Here is a 19377-nt window from a genome sequence, read left to right on the forward strand (position 1 = left end):
GAGGTATTTTTGGGTTAGATCACGTAAATATAAATGTGTCGCTAAACCCGCCACCACCCGACACAGCCAATTAGTATGGTTTGTCACATAAACAAAACATGCCACTTATTTGCTAGTTCAGCACGCTGGTGTGTTGGAGAGTAAACCCACAACATTTATAATTCGAGTAATTACAACCAGCATCATCAGGCAACAGCCAGAATTGTGCAGAAAACCTCCTTTTTTAGTCTTAAATAAGAGGGGGTAAATGTGATGTCATCAATGTGAGCCAATCAGGGGCAAAGACCAGAGGGGGATTCATGTCATAATTCTAGATTTTAAGTTTTCGTGACTGCAAGGATCCATACTCTTTGGTTTTTTCGGTAAAGTCACGTGGGTGAAAAATAATAAAAATGAAAAAACTAAATTTAATTTGTGATTTAATTTGGGGGTTAATGTAGTCACTTAAATTACAATTGACGTCTATTATTAGTTGGGTTATTCACAGTTCATCAACATACATTCAGCTAATGTGGTTTTACCCTCTCAGCAAACTCGCTCTGTGCCGTCAGTCGCTGTGGTGCAGCGTGTGTGTCCCCGTAAGGTATTCGTTCAGAGGTCACACGACAATGATGATGCTGGTGGTCGTCCTTCAAAGAAACTATCCGGGCCTCTGCACTGCTTAGCTTCCGAGATCCAACGAGTTCGGGCACAATTCTGAGTGAATTAGTCGAAGATAAAATAATATTTTTGTTGATCCTAAACCGATAAAAATGCACAAACCGCATGCCTCAGAGTACGCATCAAAGATTCCCTGATGTCAGTTGCAAGAGTAAGCCGTTGTGCTCAGGCGTCAGGGTCCAAAGTGACAAATTCGAAAAATACCTAAAAATTACACAATGGGGACTAAACACAAATCAATCATCGTCCATCTACTGGCAATCATCATCCACCCTACTAATGCCCCAGGTCACTCCTGCAATTAACACTTATCCTGGTCTCTTCAATTATCACCTGCTTAAACAAAATAAACTTGAAATAAACATGACCTTGAGGACGCTCTCCTGCCTGCGCGCACGGCCGCCCGGGCGCCAGCACGAGGAACGGGACATCCTCAATCTCTCCTGGTGCGTTGTTTTTTTGGAGAGCCATACTGCGGCAACTGCGAGAAGCTACGCCACCATGGGCGTCACGGTGGCGAGATGTTAACTACCTCGCCTGGTATACAGGAGGTCGTGGGTTCGATCCCAACCCTGACACCTGCTGTATATTTGCAGTTTGCATGTTCTCTCCCGGGCCCTCCGGTTTTTCCCACCACATTTAGAAACATGCATTTAGAGTATTTGGCTGCTATAAATTTCCACATGATGGTAAGCCACTAGGTTGAGCTATCATTTGTGGCCATGTCGCTTCTGAAAAAGAGCTATATGAGCTCAGTGGGCCTTACCTGGTAAAATAAAAAGTGTATTTTTTTGGTTTATTTCAGGTCACCCTCACCGGTTGCTCATGAGCGAGCCGAGCACCATGAGGCTGTCCTCCATCGTGGCGATGATCTCGGTCGTGTTGTCACCGCGCAGCAGCAGCTCCCCGCGCGTCTTGAAGTTGCCGAATGTGAAGGTTTTTCCGTCCCACTCGGCCACCACCTGCTTCAGCTTGAACTCGATGTCACGCTCCTTCACCGCGCTGATGCAGATGTCCTGTTATGGGGACAGCAGAGCGCTTGTGTCTCCCCAGCGGTGCTTTTCACATGCACCGCATCAGGTAGTCAGTAAAGGAAGAGTCGACCGAGGGGAGGCCTAGGATCGGTTCAGAGATTGCTCACCAATGTTGCCCATAAAGCGGAAATAATACTCAGGCTGCCAGCTTCATAGCGCAGTTCGCTAACCACTATACTATTAAGGACACAACAACAACAGCCGTCATTCACCACTAAGTGAGGGTGACATCACCACGGCGCTTGTGCCAGGTCAGGTGAACTCCGACGCCACATAAAGTGTTGAAGGCTCGCTGACAGGAGGACACTGGACAGACCCAGGTGCCATGGGTTGAGTGACCGAGATGACTGGCAAATGCACCACCTGTGCCCCCCACTGTACCAACTTGCTGTATTTTAGCTGCCCGGTGCTCTGCTCGTTGTTGTGAGCGCCACTCCGCTGCCCTCCACTGTTATTGGAGAGTGACTGCCCCAACTGCCCAGTAGCGTCCTTCACGAGCCTCCTCCATACAGACCGATCTTGGCACTAATGTTACCTGTCTTTGGCAAGTCCACTCAAAGACAAAGATCCCCCGTATATAGCCTTGACAGACTGTAGGAGCAACTGCTTTTAACGAGCACCTATTAAGGCCGGCACAGCACACGAGGGGATGATGTTTACACACCACACCAGGTAGTCATTTGAGGCTGAGTCGACCTATGAGAGGCCCAGGACCGGTTCAGATAATCGCCACTGGTGTCGACCGTGAGCGGGAAACAAACCCGAATCGCCGGGTTCGTAGTGCGGTGCACCAGCCGCTACGCCACCGCGCACACTCACTCACTCACGCGCCTCATCCCTCACCTCGATCTCCTCCTTGTGCTTGAGAAGCGGAGCCTCCATGATGTGGCGCAGCTTGAAGGCCTCGTTCTCCACCTCGAGCGCGTGGCCCGTGGTGTCGGCGATGCGCTTCCAGTGGCGCGCCATCATCGCCCTGTTGGACATGAGCTCCAGCAAGGGGCAGCTCTCGCTGAAGTCGTCGATCCTCTTCTTCAGGTCCAGGTACGCCTGCCACTCCTTCAGCGCCCGCGGCAGCTTGCGGCACCTGGGCGGCGCGTATCCCAACCCAGAGTTTTGTTTTTGTCTTTTATCCACCGGGCGATGGGGCAATCAATGCCCCCCCCTCCCCGAGATCCCCCAAAAATGGCATTTCATCGGTATTTACGAGAGAAAAAGTATTTAACTTATTTTTTTTGTTAATATAGGGTCCTATTTAAAAACCATGAAATTTCAGAACTGCCTACCTTTGGGACGTTTCTAGATCTGCCTTTGGCAAAGGTGGTGATGAAATGTGCAACAGCGGCGATGAGAGACCCCGACCCATAGATGGAATACAAGCAGAATATTTAGCTGTGCAATAATATATTTTTTTCTCATCATTTTGAAGTGGCCAGGTGGTTGAGAGGTAAGTGTTGTGCTGACATCCTGAGTTTGAATCCAGGCAGCAACCTTTATTTAAACTGGGTTCTCAACCGTAGTGAAGTTGATGGTATCAACCTGGTCGCCAATTACTTGCACACAAGCATCATATTGAATTGGGTTCATCACTTAAATTTAGCTTAATTGAAAACATTTATCATACCAGCTGGATGAACATGAGATGAAGACTCCTTTCAGAACCCAGTTTAATGACAGGCGGCTAACAGCTGGACTCTCTGGCGGTGCAGGGCTCTTGACAAAGTGTCATATCCCTGAGCCATCTGGCCACCTGACAAGCTTTCAACCTTTTCACCAATTCACGCACCAGATATCAACGGCGCAGACATCAACAGTAGCAGTACACACAGGTGCCTGACACGGCAAAAGCCACCGCACGCGCACTTGTTCTGGAAGTCCAGGAGCTCGTTGTTGATCTTCTCGATGTTAATGTCAGACCACAGGATGTCGTAGTAGCCGCTGACGGTGTCGATGACGCTGTTGTACAGGACGTACAGCTTCTGCAGCAGCGTCAGCTGGCGCCGGATCTCGGCGAGATGCGGGTGCTGTGTAACGGGAAGCCCAAAGAGCTCCTCACCGTCGCTGTACGTCTGGAACTTTCGGAAGAGGTTGTCGAAGCGGTTCTGAAAAGGTTAACGGATTTTTTTATTAAATTCGTCATCATCATAAATAATCATCTTTGGCCATGGAACACTAAATGAAGGCCTCCGAAAGCCGTAACCATCTATCGCGATTTGCGATGTATCGATTTATATAGCGCCTGCACATCAGCCGATTGCCTCACTGCATCTCCAGTGCACACCCTCGTAGGCAGTTCCCATCTCCACAGTTAGTCTGGAACACTGGTCATCACCCCTTTCTATCACAGTGCCATGTCCAAGCCCACGTACTTTTCCTGATAGTCACGATATTTTTACCTGCACATGCTCACAGCCTATCTGCCCCTGTGTCTGTCTCTCAGTGTAATTCAAGCACACATCTCTCCATGTTTCTTTGCGCCAAAAAAGTAAGTATAACACAGTTTTCATCACCGTGCATTTTGTTTTCGAATAAATCGAACATTGACCGGAGGATTTTGCATGGTCTGGTGCCATCATATTTTTACGCAACATTTGGGCTTATTCCTTGTTTATTATTTCAGCATTTGTGTCATTCGCATGCCACAGCAATGTTCCCACAATCGCCCAAGGCTACGAATATGCAGAGAAAGGTGAGCTAGCTCATATGGAAAGTGTTCACGCCTTTCATCTCATGTTGAGGACATCTCACCTGGAAGATGATGAGCCTGTCGCTTGCATCTTGCGGAGCAACTCCAGGGACCATGGGCCCTTCCTGGAGAAACGCAGTCAAGGAGTCATCGGCACGCAAGTGAAGCACCAACCAACACACCGACTCCCACCGCAACCCAACACACGTGCAAGATTCATTATTCGTATTTGCAGCGCGTTGTCTATCCACTGCCGGATGAGGGCCTCCCCGCACGGTGCGCATAGCAGGGTGTGTTTGACCACGCTCAACCACGCTGGGATCAGTGCGGGCCAGTGCAGGTGGGGAGCATAGACATGGGAACACAGAAGTACAGTATGAACATATAAAAATGGGGTTTTCTGCACTGCCCTCTGCTGCTCACCACATAGCCCCACAGCGCTCCTATGACAACCTGTTGGCGCACAGTGTTCGTCAATCCAAGTATTATCAAGGCCCAACCCCGCTTGCCTCCTGAGATGTGACGAAATCGGCGCAATTCTAGATATATGTGGTCATAGGCTGAACAAATATGCCAATTGAGATATCTTTTTTTAATCTGGACTGGATCGCCTCTGTGCAGTCCACCCACCCCCACCCCCCCACCACCCCCAACCCCTCCCCCGGACCGACCGTCTCGTAGTCGTGGTAGAAGTCGCTGCAGTCCACGACGAAGGTGCCCACGTTGGTGATGAGCTCCTTGCGGAACTCCGGCTGGATGGCGATGAGTTCCGACTGCACCTCGACCGCCCGGCTCAGCATCTTCTCCCAGCTGTAGCGCAGCGCGTCCACCTTCTCCACCTCCTCCTTGGCCACGGCGAGGCCGTACTTGGTGAGCATCGCGTACGACTCCTGCTCGCCGCCACCACCAACCGCGGGGAGGTCGGGCAGATGTGAAAAATTAAAACCGTCTGCCCGTGCGTGCAATGGAAGGATCAAAAATGTTTTTATGTTATCAACAACGACAAATAAAAGGAAACGACAGAAACCAGGTGACATGGCATTCGAATGACTCGCGCAAATATATGTGATATCGATCTCCGTGTCAACATTTTATAATTACATTTTTCACGTAAATTAGTTTAGTCAGTAATACTTTTTAAATAGTGAAGAGTATGTCCGTTACTCAATAGCTTCCAATAGGTAAGTAATTATATGCCAATTAAAAAACTGTTCATCAAAAAATGTTTTTAATTCTCATCATTATGGTGTAAAGTGCAGTCTTCAGTTCTTACCATCCACAATGCATCTCTGACCTCTCTAGTTATGCACTCAGAAGAAGGGCCACTGTCGCCTATTACATATAGTTATTTAAAAAATTTTTTAAACAGGACAGTGAGAGAAAGCGAAGCCAAGCAGGAAACGTTACAAACAAGAGAGCAACAGGGGAAGACCGACAGGGCGGTACGCGCACGACAGGGAAAGAGAGTCGAGACGGGAAGGTTTTTTGAATTGAGACAGCCGTGTCGCTCACGAAGGGAGTCCCTCCTCACCTCGATGGGCCCCACTTGGAAGTCGATGGAGATCTGCTGCTCGCGGACCTCCTTGAGCGCCGCCATTGCGATGCGGATGTCGTCCAGGTCGCGGATGGGACGGCTCAGCTTCTTGCTCGTCTCCTCGATGAACGAGAAGATGGCCTCCATCTCCGAGCGGTACTTAAGGTTGCAGTGGCGTCCAAAGTCGACCATCCACGCCTTCGTCTCGGCCGTCAGCGACAGCTTCAGGTTGGCTGAGAGGGGAGGGGCGGGAGAGAGGCGGGGCGGCAGTATGGAATCTGACATTGAGCAGAAAAGATCATTTATCTCGAGGACATTATTCATCCATTTATCTGTCCTCTATTTAACCGGACGAGAGGGACACCTGGGTAGTAGCAATTAGCTAAAGGCAGTTATTCATTTTTCATCATCATTTGCCACGTTTGGCTTCATGTGGGAGGAAACGGGCATGCCTGGAGAGAGCCCACTCACACGAGGGGAATACACTCATAGCCCCACCCACTTGCCGTACTGACAGCTGGCCACCACGCAGATCAACGAATTTGAGAGTTTCAAAATATTGCACGTGATCCATCAAGCTCTGTATTGCAAGCATGCATTGCCAAACCACCAAGCCCAGCTCATCACAAAGGTCACAACTTTTCTGTTATCGGGCGGTGTTGACGACAAACGTGACATTTTCGTGTCTATTTATTGTGCTTGTGTACCGCTGCCGCCCCGGACGCAGTGTTCACTCGACAAGCCAACCCGCCGAGCCCTACCGGTATAGACCGCCAGGGCGCCCACGCACAGGAACTCGGGCTCGCTGATGATCTGATCCTCGAGACCCCGGTAGAAGAGGATCTGGGCCTCGAACTCGGACAACAGGGGGCTGCCCTTGACGAAGGCCCCGATGACCTCCTCGCGGCCGCGCTGCCAGATGTGGTGGTAGCAGCTGAATCGCTCCAGTGCCGTCTGCACGTCCTGCGGTGCGGCGGTGCCCGGCACGGGTGGAACGGGGTGGTGGGGAAAGAGACGCAGAGGGCGGCGGAGGTTCGTGTGGAAAAGGCGCGACACTCGCATTTACCACGCGGTTTTATAAAATCATTAGGCATCAAACGATGCATCGATTCATAGATTCAAACATAATACAATTGTTATTAATATCCACCGAAACATAACTGCGCCTCTAATACGCCGAGTAAATGTGACTCTACAAAAACAGAGGGCATTCATTTTGGTATAAAGTAGCAGTCAGTCATAGGCAGATCGAAAAAATAAAGGTTTAGTGCTTGGACTTCAAGTTTATTTTGTTCAACCAGGTGAGAACTCCAGAGGACCAGGGATATTCTCCTTCATAATAGAGGTTTTGGGGTTATTCTCATTATTCTTATTTGCAAGAGTGGTCTGTGTAACAGTGACTTTACTTGCAAGAGAAGCCTGACTTGAACAGGCGCAGGGAGTCGATTCTATATATTTGAATTCACAGAGGAGGAATTTTGCCAAATGCATTGCAAACCCCAATGTAATGTTTTTTTGTGTGCAGTCGTTGGTGAAAGAACTGAATCCTAAAACTCGTTCTGCTTGAGCACCGGGTTTAATCACAAGCGGCTGAATCCCAGATTCGAAGCTAAGATCTTAGTGGCACCAGCTCAATGTCTCTGGTATTACTATGAACTCTGAACAATTTTTTTTATTTTACCAGGTAAGGCCCACCAAGCTATGTAGCTCTTTTTCAGAAGCGACCTGGCCACAAATGATAGCACAACAAAGTGACATATGTGGAAATGTATAGCAATCAAATACTCTAAACGCATATGGATTCTAAATGTGGAGGGAAAAACCGGAGGACCCGGAGAAAAATCCATGAGACCAAGCGGAGAACGTACAAACTCCAAATATACAGGGGTCAGGGTCATAATCGACCCCACGACCTCCTGTGTACCAGGCGAGGGAGTTTACATCTCGCCACCGTGGCGTGCCCATTGTGAACCCCGTGAGCCACCTGTCCCCTTCCGGCGCTGCACCTTCTTTGTGGAGGTGATGGCCGTGCCGAGCACAGACACCAGCTTCACAATCTCCTTGTTTTCTGCCACCAGCTTGTAATAGTTGCGTGCTTTGGAGGCGGTGGCAGCTCCCCCAACGTCACTGACACTGCCGTCTGTGCCGACCGAGGAGGAGGAGAGATTTTTTTTTTTTTAAACACAACTCAAGAAAACACGAGCGCTCCACGGGAAGTCGAGAGAAACGCGCTCAGTGCGGCATGGCTCACTTTGGTTTCCCCGCGAGGCCACTTCGGAGATGTCCGTGATGTCGCTGCTCACACTGCTCCTCCTCAACTCCGCCAGCTTCTTCTCTGCCATCTTGGCCTGGGGGACACAAAGACGAGACCCCCGTAGTCTCACAGAATCCGCTGGCCGCAGGCCTACGCCTGACCGCGCCAACCCCTAAGCTTAGGGGCCAAACACGGTGGCGGCAACGCGTGCCTCCTACTACCGCCCCGGAGTGAACGGGAGCCAGAGATGGAGCCACCGTTTAAAGTTGAGTGGCCCTTCCGCGGGGCCAACGACGTGACCGACTGCATGGTGGAGCATAGCGAGCAGGTTGATAATGATGGATCAATCCGTGGGTGGAGCAGTGGCACAATTGTAGATCCAGCGGCCACAATGACTCCCAGCCATGGCCCTTGTCAGAAGCGAGCAATTACGGAGGCAGCCATAAGATTCCGCTTGTATGTATGTTGAACTTCTTTCGCACCATGCATAGCCAACCGTGCTAATCGGAGGTACAGGGGAAGGTAAAAAAAACTAAACACAAAAAGCTTTTCTAAATAAATGAGTTTTCAACGTAGATGATTTAAAAGTGCATCGCTCCAGTGGCTTCCTAATATCGGAAGGAAGAGCATTCCAAGCGGCCGCAGAAGCGCATCTGAAAGCGCACGATGTAGTGACAATCTTTGTTCGATGGCTAGCCAAAAGCCACTGCTGCGATGATGACCGGAATTCAGATGATGGTTTATGCTCCTTGATGCGATCACCCCGCACTGACTCGCATGGTGAAGTATTGACATGGTGCGAGCAGGGCTTTTTCAGAGGTGGATTACGAAAGGCCATAAATAGTTATAGCATTCACCATTAGAACGTCATTTGCCAGTAAAAAATATGATAATTGTTTTTTTACCCTTCTATCTGGCAACAAAACTGACACCTTTTTTACAAGGAGTCATGTTTGCATAGACCACAATACCTGCAGTCATAATGCAAACAAAAAACAGTGCATACATTATCAGAGTTATGTTTTTGGTTTGCATTATAACTGCAGGTAGTGTGGTCTATGCAAACATGACTCCTTGTAAAAAAGGTGTCAGTTTTGTTGCCAGATAGAAGGGTAAAAAAACAATTATCATAGTTATAGCATTATTATATTCATTATTATTATATAATATGACGTGTAAATGATTTCCCTGTTTCCATGATGCACTCCATTGGTGGGACTTGAGAGAGGGGTGGGGGGAGGGTGGGGGAAGGGCCGCACCTTGGACATGCGCTCCTTGCTCCAGCGCGCCACGCCGCGGCTCACGGCCAGCACGCTCTCCGACGCGCGGTTCATGAACTGCTGCACTTGCTCGAGCGCCGGCTGCACGGCCACCGTGGGGATGTCCAGCGTCGCCTCCGTGCGCAGGAACGGCCGTGGGGGCGCCCGCGTCTTGCCGCCCCCATCGCTCTCTGAGTGGCACCGCCAGTGGTAATGGGGGTGTTATTTATCGTTGTTGTTGTTGTCGTCGTCGTCGTCATTATGTTATTATCGTCTTCTTTGGGTCTTTCGGTAAAGTCACGTAGATAGGTTCGTCATCGTCATAATCATCATCGTCGTCGTCCTGGATATTGCCAGTATTATGATGGTCATTGTTAATGATGTTATCAGCATCCTTATAAGCATTTTTCACGATCGTCATCATCATCATTCATACTATCATCATCAGCCTTGTCAATCATGGCTATCGTCATCATCGCGACAGTCATAATTTCCATCGTAATCACCACCATTTTTATCATCACTTTTGTCATCATCTTTATCATCACCATAGTTCTCATCATTGCCATAATAGGCGCTGTCATCAATCGCCAATGTCACTAATGTATCACTACGAGCACCGTTGGCACTGCAGTCATTATCGTCATAACCACTCATACATCTCGTACCACTTGTAGTTACGGTTCCCAACAGCAGTCAATGACAATCACAACTGAGCAATTACCAATAACGAAACAAAACGTCGCGGCACTTCAATAACACTCCCGAATTACTCAACCGACATTACGAGCACAAATAAACAATCGCTGAAGTAAGCACATCCAGTCGGCTTCACACAGCCGCCGCCACCGCCGCTCCGACACAAGTACGACCGCGCTCAGCCCGCACCCATGAAGCTGAGCGCGGCCGAGGAGTGGATGCGCCGGCGCACGGCCTCCAGCGTGCTGCGCGTGGCCCGCAGCAGCGCCTCTGAGTTGCGGGCGCTGTACAGGCCCAGGAGCTCCTGGGCGTCCTCGCGCAGCGCCTCCGCCTGCGCCTCCCGCCGCCGCTGGCGCCGCTTCAGCGAGGGCGAGCGCGCCGACGACGTCGCCGCCGCCGTCCCCCGCGGTGTCGCCGCCACGGTGGAGGACGCCCGGCTCGGCGCCCGCCGGCTCTCGCTACGGCTCTCACCTGCGAGGGGCGGGGGTCAAGTCGGGGTCGCGCACGTGCCAGACGGGGAGGTTAGCGCACTGGAAAAGTAGCGCAGCGGTCGTCTGCGCAACGAACACAACAACAATTCTGGGTTTGAAATCCCGGCCATGGTTCACGCCAGTGGCGATTGTTGTTTGAACTGGGCCTCCTTGGGGAGTAATTCAACAGTCTCAATTCTTGATTTCCAGCAGGATAATTCGACTTAATGAAAATAATAGTACACACTGTATAATGTAAAATGACCGTATATAGAGTCATGTAACCGACACGGCACTAGGGAAGCTTTGCCCAGCAGAGCGCCGTTCTCTAAAACAGAGGCTTGCACTGCTGTGTGAGGGATCTGAATGGACACTTTGTCTGAAGACATGAAACCAAGAGCATCATTAAAAGTTGACTTAAAGCTTTCGTGTCTGCAGGAATTCATATTCTTTGGGTCTTTCGGTAAAGCCACGTAGATAGATAAAAGAAAATTATAAAAATAATAACAATATCACGACGTTTCGATCGCGACACAAGCAATCGTCATCAGGTGATCTATCTATGTGGCTTTACCGAAAGACCCAAAGAACATAATTAAAAGCTCTGGCGCTTGAGACATCACTGCGCGCATTTCACTCCCTTTACAGCACCACGGTGCTGAACAGCAAGTTCAGGCCACAGGCCTCACAGCCCCTCCAAATTCAGTAAAACTTCTCCAAGCCAGGCTCAGTGAAGCCATACTTCCGTGTATGCCAGAAATGGCCACGTCACCAGTTATATATTAATCCTTTTAAGGCCACAGTGTTGTTGAAAAATGTGTTGAATATTTAGCATTCGTGCTTGTGCGCCACTGCCAATGCAGCCTTACAGTTAGCATATAAATGCATCATATTTATTTGTAGTCTGCCGTAGAATCTGACCTGACCGCCAATGGGTCAGGCTTCAAGAAGTTTTACTGTCTTGCCACTCAGCGTCCGCTGCGGTGATCGTGCCGCGTGGGTCTGCACGTCGACTCAAGAGCGAGTAAAGAAATAATGGTCGTGCCGGGCTGGGTGTCCCCTCCATCTCCGGGCAGTTCCCCGTCGCGGTCGGACGGCTCTGTGTCCACGAACAGGTTGATGAGCTCGTTAGCGGCCTCCTCCACCTGAGCACTGCGACTCTGCAACGTCTGAGACCCCTTGGCGCACAAGTCCTGGACACAGCGCAGCACGTACACGCGCGCACGCACGCGTCGCACGAATACAGCAATTTCGCCAACGCACTACTGGATGAGGCCCTCCATTCATCACCACGCTGCTGGCGAGTGCAGCTCAGTGAAAGTGGGCGAGCGTATACGTTGTAGAATAGTACAGTACAACAACACGTTTTGACGCACTGCCATCTGCCGACAAAGTAGCTACCTCCACAGCAGCCTATAACATCCGTTTTAAGAGTAGTGATCGCCTATCCAAGCGCTATCCAGGCTCATTCCTAAGTGGCTTCAGAGATCTGATCAGATCGGGCGCATTATTAGAGATGTGGTCATAGCCATGCACATGTATACGTACTTGTACACATGCAGGCGAAGCGATGGCACAGTGGTTAGCACACCGCACTATGATCCTAGAGGGAGTTCCAATTCCCTGCCAGGGCTAACATCAGCGGTGACGAAGTCTATAAGAACAGGCTACACGAGGGCTCTCCCCCGGTTCACCACCTCGGCAGCGACCACCGCTAGTGAAGTCCGCACCTGCACGGAGCGCAGGAACTCGTCGCAGCTCCAGGGCTCGCCGGTGGGCAGCGAGCACAGCGGAGTGGCGCTCATCTCGCGCAGCACGGCCTCGATGCGGAACTCGATGAGGTCGTTGGCTCGGTCCAGCAGGAGCTCCAGCTCGCCTGGAGGGTGGGGGGAACGGGAGGGGGCGGGGAACGTGGTGAGGGGGGGAGGCCGTGACGCGCGAGAGAGGACGGCGGTCGCGTCGCTCGATTGAGCCCGATGAGATGTTAGCTACCTCGCCTGGTATACAGGAGGTTGTCGGTTCGATTCCGACCCTGACGCCTGTATATTTGGAGTTTGCATATCTCTGTCTCTCTCCGCGGTCGCGTGGATTTTCCTCCGGGTCCTCCGGTTTTTCCTTCCACGTTTATAATCAACATCACCAAGCGTTTAGAGTATTTGGCTGCATATAAAATTTCACGTGATAAGCCACTTTGTTGAGCTATCACTTGTGGCCAGGTCACTTCTGAAAAAGAGCTACGTAGCTCAGTGGGCCTTATACCTGGTAAAATAGAAATAGTTTAGTCTTTAGTTTTGGTTTAGAGAAGTGATTGGTGGTAGTGACAGCTTCATGGCAACGGCTTGATTAGTTGAGAGAACTGCTGAAATGCTTCGCTGTCCCTCCCCCGCACCTCCGATTAGCACGGTTGTTCAACACACATACATTTGATGTTTACATTGTCTTTATGCTGTTCGCTTTTTGGCGCTCTCTTGTCTTAACACCGGTTGTGAGATCGGGCCATGAAGAAGGCTGTCTCTGGTGTAGGCCAATCAGTTCTAAGGACAATGTATGCATTAACAAACCATGTTTGTTCACGTGTTTTTTCACAAGCATGTGTGGTTAATGCAGCAGACTTGATGATGCCTTACCATCGGTGTCTATTTTATGTTTGAACATCGAAACACCTCCTGTATTATTTCCGGCAAGGGTAAAGCCTATAATTTTTTCATCATCTTGATATCGGCAAAAAGGGTCCCATAGATACAGCTTGATTCGTCTTTGAGGAAGTAATGACAGTTTCAATCCGAGATCTTCATGAAACCAGGCAGCAGTCGCTTCATCCAGCGGACATCGATGAACTCAACGGGTCCTGGCATCGGTCGCTAACCGGGGGTCCCTCCGACAGTGGCGTAGCTAGGATATTTTGCGCCTGGGGACGAACTATAAAATTGAAGCCCCCCCCCCCCGCCGTTTGATCACATAACAAAATGTAATTACATGACATGTAGGCTGTGTGTGGCGGGATATATAAACTTTTAGGTTGAGGTGTAGATTTGTGCAGTAGTTTCAGGCTGCCGCGCCCGCCGCAATAAGTTATAATGTAACGTTGTAAGCCTCATTTTGGCGCCCCTTTACCTTGGCGCCCGGGGACATATGTACCCCCCTGCCCCCCCCCCCGCCACTAGCTACGCCTCTGCCCTCCGACGAGTCCTCACGGCAGTCGGTAACCGGGCCCCGCCTCACCAAGGGCCGCGAGCGCTGCCTCCACGTAGGAGTGGACGTTGAGCGACGTCCAGGTGAGCGTAGTGAGGCCGGGCTGCAGCGCCTCGTTGACGCGCGCCAGGTGCGGCTCCAGCAGCTTCCTGTAGGTGGCGCTAATCTTCCCGCGCACGCGCGCGTGCTCCGCCACCAACACCTGCAGCGGGCGTGGGGGAGAGGGGGCATCGTCGAGCGCCGTCATGCAGAGTAAACTGACCGTGGGCGTGAAGCTGTACCAACACTTCGGGGAGGCTCAACTGGGACGCGTGGCGGCGAGAGATTTGCACCTAGCCGCTCTCATCGGGAAGCTCCTGTGCTGGAACGAGGAACCGATTCGATTGGCGAGTGCGTGGCTTCTTGAGGGACGAAACTGGAGAACTGGGAGAAAAGCCACCCTGCATTATACCGGGGGGTGACACTCAGCACTACGATCTCTTGGCCACACCACCTCACAGCATCCCAATGTTTCACGTTTGGGAGGAAATCAGAGTACCCGGAGATAACTCACGCATACGAGGGCATTACACTCAAACCTCCACACGAATAAGATCCACAAACACTTTGCTGTACTCCAAGCCACCACGGAGCTCCACACCTACAACACATGGCGCCGGGCCACGAACGAACCAGGCTGAACCTCGCTTGGCTCTTACAGGATCCCGCCGTGACGTGGTCGCACCTGCAGCTGTCCGTAGACGCGGCGAAGATGCGGGTGCTTGAGCCGCAGCGCCTGCGCCACGGGAGGCACCTCGAGGCCCATGCGCGACATCCGCTCGGCCTCGCGCAACAGCGCCGGCACCTGGGGGTCGAGGTTCACAAAGAGGTCGCCGTGGGCGCCGTCGTCGTCCTCGTGCCGCACGAGCAGCGACGCCTGCAGGCCCCCACGGACGCCCTCCGCCTGCAGGAGACGCGGGGGAGGACACGCGCGTGAATGTGCATGGTGACGTGGTAAGCACAGTCTCACGCACACACACACGTAGATAGTCACACACAGACTCACACAGTCTTACACACTCGCACAAAGACAAAAATACACTGTATAGCCTTAACAGACTGTTGGGGCAAGTGCTGTTACCGAGCACCTATGAAGGCTGGCACGGCACACGAGGGGGTGATGTGGCCAGCGCCACGCCCGGCCCGCCTTTGTCTCCCGAGTGGAGATGTATACAAACCACACGAGGTACTCAATTGAGGCTGAGTCGGCCTAGGGGAGGCCCAGAAACCGGTTCAGATAATCGTCACCGGTGTTGGCCGTAAGCGAGAATCTAACTCGGGGTCACCGCGTTCGGAGCGTGCGCACGGTCACGTGCGAATGAACGGTGACACGAGCGCGCACGCAGTGCGGCAACACATGAAGGCACAGCGACGCACCAACGCACAGTGTGGTGCCGCCTAGCGCCCACACCGTGCAGCGCTCCACTCAACCACGGAGGAGAGGCAGGGTGGACAACGCACCGCAGGAGGGGTAAACAAGTTGATTTTGTGTAACTCAAGCGAGAACTCAAGAGACCAGGATGAGGTGTCATTTGCAGAGTGACCTGGGGAGGCATTCGTCTGCTGCCAGTAGACGGGGGGGGGGGGGGGGGGGCAATGATGGCTGCGTGTTGTACCATCCCAATTGAGCCATTGGTGGTGTCGTTTTCAAAAGTGGCAAATTTGTACCCTGATGCTGTCACATAAGAGATTGGTGCCAGAAAGATGTGGCCACGACTTGAGCCACATTGACACAAGACAGAGGAAAGTGGAAACGAATGACCAAATGTGCAGTGGACACCTACGGGCAATCTGCCCATGGACCGTGATGATGATGATGCCGTCACGAAATGTCGGGGGATCTTTAATGTCCACTGCGAAGTCGACGGCACGTAGTAGTATCACGGTTAAATATGCACCGCAGTAACATTCACGGTGGTCTGATTCTTACTGCGACACGTGGATTCGAATCGTGAACCTCTGCACCACAGCCAGGCCACGCCATGGCCCCCAACACGGCTGATTGTACGGTGTGAGGACAGGGGCAAAGGACGGGGTGAATAAAGCAAAGTGGACAGAGAGCACAGGTAGCCACCACGGGTAGTCGGGTTGCAACACAAGGCAGGGGTGAACACAGCAGACCGTCGCTGTGCGCGTGTTCTGGATTGACGAGTTTCACGTATTCGCGAGTTACTAAATGCATATTGATTCCCTATTGGCGACAACTGTGCGCTGTTATCAAACACCTTGCATCTCCCGAGGAGTCATCCTCCTGATATTCCTGACCATCAACACCACCTCCATGGTAGTCATTGTTATTAAACATTTACCACCCTCGCCCCCCATGTTCACTCGTACCAGGAACGTAACCCCATTTTTCCCGTTGCAACAAGGTTTTTGCATTCGCGAATGCTGCATTCACGAGCGCTTTCAAGAACGTAACCCTCGCCAGATCGAGAGGGTTCACGGCATTTCACTGGGGTGAACGCGGCCACCGGGAGGCAGCCGACGCCACCGCGCCACTCGTTCGCTCGCTCGCTCGCTCGCTCGCTACCTGCCGCAGCCAGGCCCTGTGGTAGAGCATCTCGTACTCGAGCAACACGCGCGCCACGCGGTTGTAGTTTCGCACGCAGCGGCGCCCGTCGGGCGACTCGAGGGCGCGCGGGCAGCGCTGCAGCAGCTCCATGGGCGCCTGCAGGCGGCGCACGAGCTGGCGCGCCCACGCCACACGGCCCGACACGGGCGGCGCGTCGCGAGCCAGCGGCGGGTCCTGCTTCTGGCGCGCGTACGCCCGCGACACGGCCTCGATCTCCCGCGCGAAGCCCTGCACCGCCTGCTGGTACTTCTCCTCCACGCCCAGGTCCGGGATGCCCAGCCTAGCGGCGGAGAGCGGGGGGTGGGAGGGACGCGTGTGAGGCAGCGGGGCGGGGGGGCGGGCGGTGGAAGGAGAAAGTGGGAAGGGTCAGGGGGAGAAGGAAACGGTCGAGGGTGAGATCTAGGAGATTAGACTCAAGCACAGTGGAGCACTTTGGTTTTGTTTGTTTTCGTTTGACGTAGATATTGCCTATTCCGTATTGTATTCTGTGTAGTCTGTAATAGCTGAGTAATGATTTTGAAATGTACTCATTGGGAGACACGGGATAAAAAAAAAGTGATGATGATGGGAAGATGGGGGAATTCTGGGGAAAGAGAGGAGAGGCAGAAGGAGTTGAGTCAGGGAGAGAGGGGAGAATGGGAGAAAGGAGTGGGGCTGGACAGAGAGAGGAGGGGGGAACCAGGGACCAAGGGGGAAGATGGACAGAGGGGGATGAAACAATTTTGGCACGGAATCTGGTACAAGGAATGGCATGGGGAGGGGGGGGGCTGTCAATTTTCCCCTCTCTGTGTAGCCCCGCATCTGGTCACCTCCAGCCCATGGGCCCTGGTGCAGTTGGACCGCCTGCACACTCCGCAGCTACGCCACTCTGAACCAGTAGGAAAGGTGGAGAGCCGGGGAGGGAAGAGAGTGGCCGGATGGGAAGAGAGATCCTTCCGACTGCGAGTCGGTGGTGATAGCCACGGTGCGTGACGAACATCGACTGTCGTGCCGGATGGGAAGAGAGATCTTTCCGACTGCGAGTCGGTGGTGATAGCCACGGTGCGTGACGAGCATCGACTGTCGTGATAAGATCTTGTGATACGATCTGTCGAGGCATGAGGCTTTACTTCTCAAACTTCTGCAGCAGGACCAGGGCCCTCTCCGTGCTGTTGATCTTCTCGAAGGAGCTGTCCATGAATTGGCGAATCTGGGCCTGGCCGTGAGAAGGGAGCAAGTAGACCGTCATTTAAAATGTGTATGTGCTGAACAAGAGCCAGCTTTTACACCATTGGTACCTCATTTGCCAGTAAAAAAATATGATAATAGTTTTTTTACCCTTTTATCTGGCAACAAAACTGACACCTTTTTTACGAGGAGTCATGGTTGCATAGACCACAATACCTGCAGTCATAATGCAAACAAAAAACATAACTCTGATAATGAATGCACTGTCCTTGAAGTTGATTGGTCCACACCCGAGACAGCTTTCCTTAGAGCCTAGTCTCACATGGGTTGGACCAGATGACGCCAAAAGGCGTCAGTTTTGTTGCCAGATAAAAGGGTAAAAAAACAATTATCAAGAGCCAGCTTCTAAAATGTTATGAGCGACCATTTGTGGCCAGGTCGCTTCTGGAAAAAGAGTTATGTAGCTCAGCGGGCCTTACCTGGTAAAGTAAAAAAGATTTTATAGTTTTACGAGGCCATGTGAAATGTCAAAGGATCACTGGCTGGTGGTCATGGGACAGACCCAGGTGTGCTCGACCACCATACCACATGCACTGCTAGTGGAAACCATGCGCTCTCTCGTTTTTTTACATACATTTTCCAAAATATATTTTAATAAACGAAAGTTCTTCAAAACAATTGAATTGAAACACATTTCAGCCCTCTGCAAATTAATTTCGGCCTCCTCACCCACAACTATTACAATGAATTGCTAAGAACGTTGGGTCACGGTTAAACTTGCGTAGGTATACATTTAAGAGTAAATATTGTGGAGGAGCAATTGCGGGCGGCGCCCAAACCAAGTGACGCTGCTCTCTCCGAGCTCACATGGAGATCGCTGATCTGCGCGCAGAATTCATCGTAGTCCTCATCGAAGTCGACCCTCCTGTGATCCAGCACGCTGTAGGGCTTCTTCGTGAAGTCCGTCACGATCGTCTGCAGCACAAGAGCACTCCTCTCTTTGTCGTTGTCCGAGTCCGTCATCGTTCATTGATTTTGAATAAATTGTAAATTTTTATGTGTGTAAAATATGCAAAGAAATGCAAATGAAATAGTTCAAACATTTTTCGATTTAAAGCTTTCGTGACTGCAGGGATTAATATTCTTGGTTCTTTCGGTAAAGTCACGTAGAATGGAAATAATAAAATAATAAAAATAAAACATAATATTTTATTATGTTTTATTTTATTATTTCCATTCTACGTGACTTTACCGAAAGAACCAAGAATATAGTTCAAACATTGTTTTAGAAGAGACGCAAGACAGCAGGAGAAATGGAACGTTGGGCCAAAGTTGGCGCAACGGTTTCAACTACATGCCAACGTTGGCCCCACACAAGAGGTTTCTTTTGGGTTAGATCGCGTAAATATAAATGTGTCATTAGATGTATATGTCATTTATATTTACGTGATATAACCCAACAAAAACATATATTGTGGATAATATTGGTCGTGAAAGACTGTATTGCGCCATACCAAGGCGCTGTCGGTCGCTTTACCTGCCACCACGCTCACGGGCCGACAGGGGGCAGCCGAGAGAGAGAACGAGGTGTGTGGGGGATGACCAAAGGTAACCCCCCCCCCCCCCCGGGTGGCCCGTGACCGGAGGTTGACACCCCAGACCCCCAAGGGCTGATTTTAAAACCCTTTGAGATTTAAGACCCTTTAAGACCTTTCCTGAACCTCCCAGACATTTCTGGAAGGTTCTGTAGAGGGGGTGATGAGGGGAGGGGTAAGCCCCCGACCTGGGGATAAAAGCCGGCCCTCTGAACG

General features: G+C 51.4%; 1 protein-coding gene across 2 annotated transcripts in view; it reads right to left on the minus strand.

Annotated features, from left to right (window-relative positions):
* DNAH5 (dynein axonemal heavy chain 5) overlaps nucleotides 1-19377 on the minus strand; it is a 106523-nt gene that overhangs the window by 62875 nt on the left and 24271 nt on the right. For both annotated transcript variants that reach the window (XM_078868721.1, XM_078868720.1), the window contains exons 12-29: nucleotides 18434-18541; nucleotides 17509-17594; nucleotides 16358-16679; nucleotides 14510-14728; nucleotides 13816-13987; nucleotides 12324-12469; nucleotides 11639-11786; nucleotides 10313-10594; nucleotides 9425-9615; nucleotides 8163-8259; nucleotides 7918-8051; nucleotides 6673-6874; nucleotides 5909-6144; nucleotides 5049-5267; nucleotides 4440-4502; nucleotides 3555-3793; nucleotides 2538-2778; nucleotides 1477-1676 (exon numbers count right to left, since the gene is read on the minus strand). In XM_078868721.1, the coding sequence (XP_078724847.1) occupies nucleotides 1477-1676; nucleotides 2538-2778; nucleotides 3555-3793; nucleotides 4440-4502; nucleotides 5049-5267; nucleotides 5909-6144; nucleotides 6673-6874; nucleotides 7918-8051; nucleotides 8163-8259; nucleotides 9425-9615; nucleotides 10313-10594; nucleotides 11639-11786; nucleotides 12324-12469; nucleotides 13816-13987; nucleotides 14510-14728; nucleotides 16358-16679; nucleotides 17509-17594; nucleotides 18434-18541 (3305 nt within the window). The remainder of the gene's footprint in view (nucleotides 1-1476; nucleotides 1677-2537; nucleotides 2779-3554; nucleotides 3794-4439; nucleotides 4503-5048; nucleotides 5268-5908; nucleotides 6145-6672; nucleotides 6875-7917; nucleotides 8052-8162; nucleotides 8260-9424; nucleotides 9616-10312; nucleotides 10595-11638; nucleotides 11787-12323; nucleotides 12470-13815; nucleotides 13988-14509; nucleotides 14729-16357; nucleotides 16680-17508; nucleotides 17595-18433; nucleotides 18542-19377) is intronic.

Source organism: Lampetra fluviatilis, chromosome 26 (assembly GCF_964198595.1).
Source record: "Lampetra fluviatilis chromosome 26, kcLamFluv1.1, whole genome shotgun sequence".
Lineage (NCBI taxonomy): Eukaryota > Metazoa > Chordata > Hyperoartia > Petromyzontiformes > Petromyzontidae > Lampetra > Lampetra fluviatilis.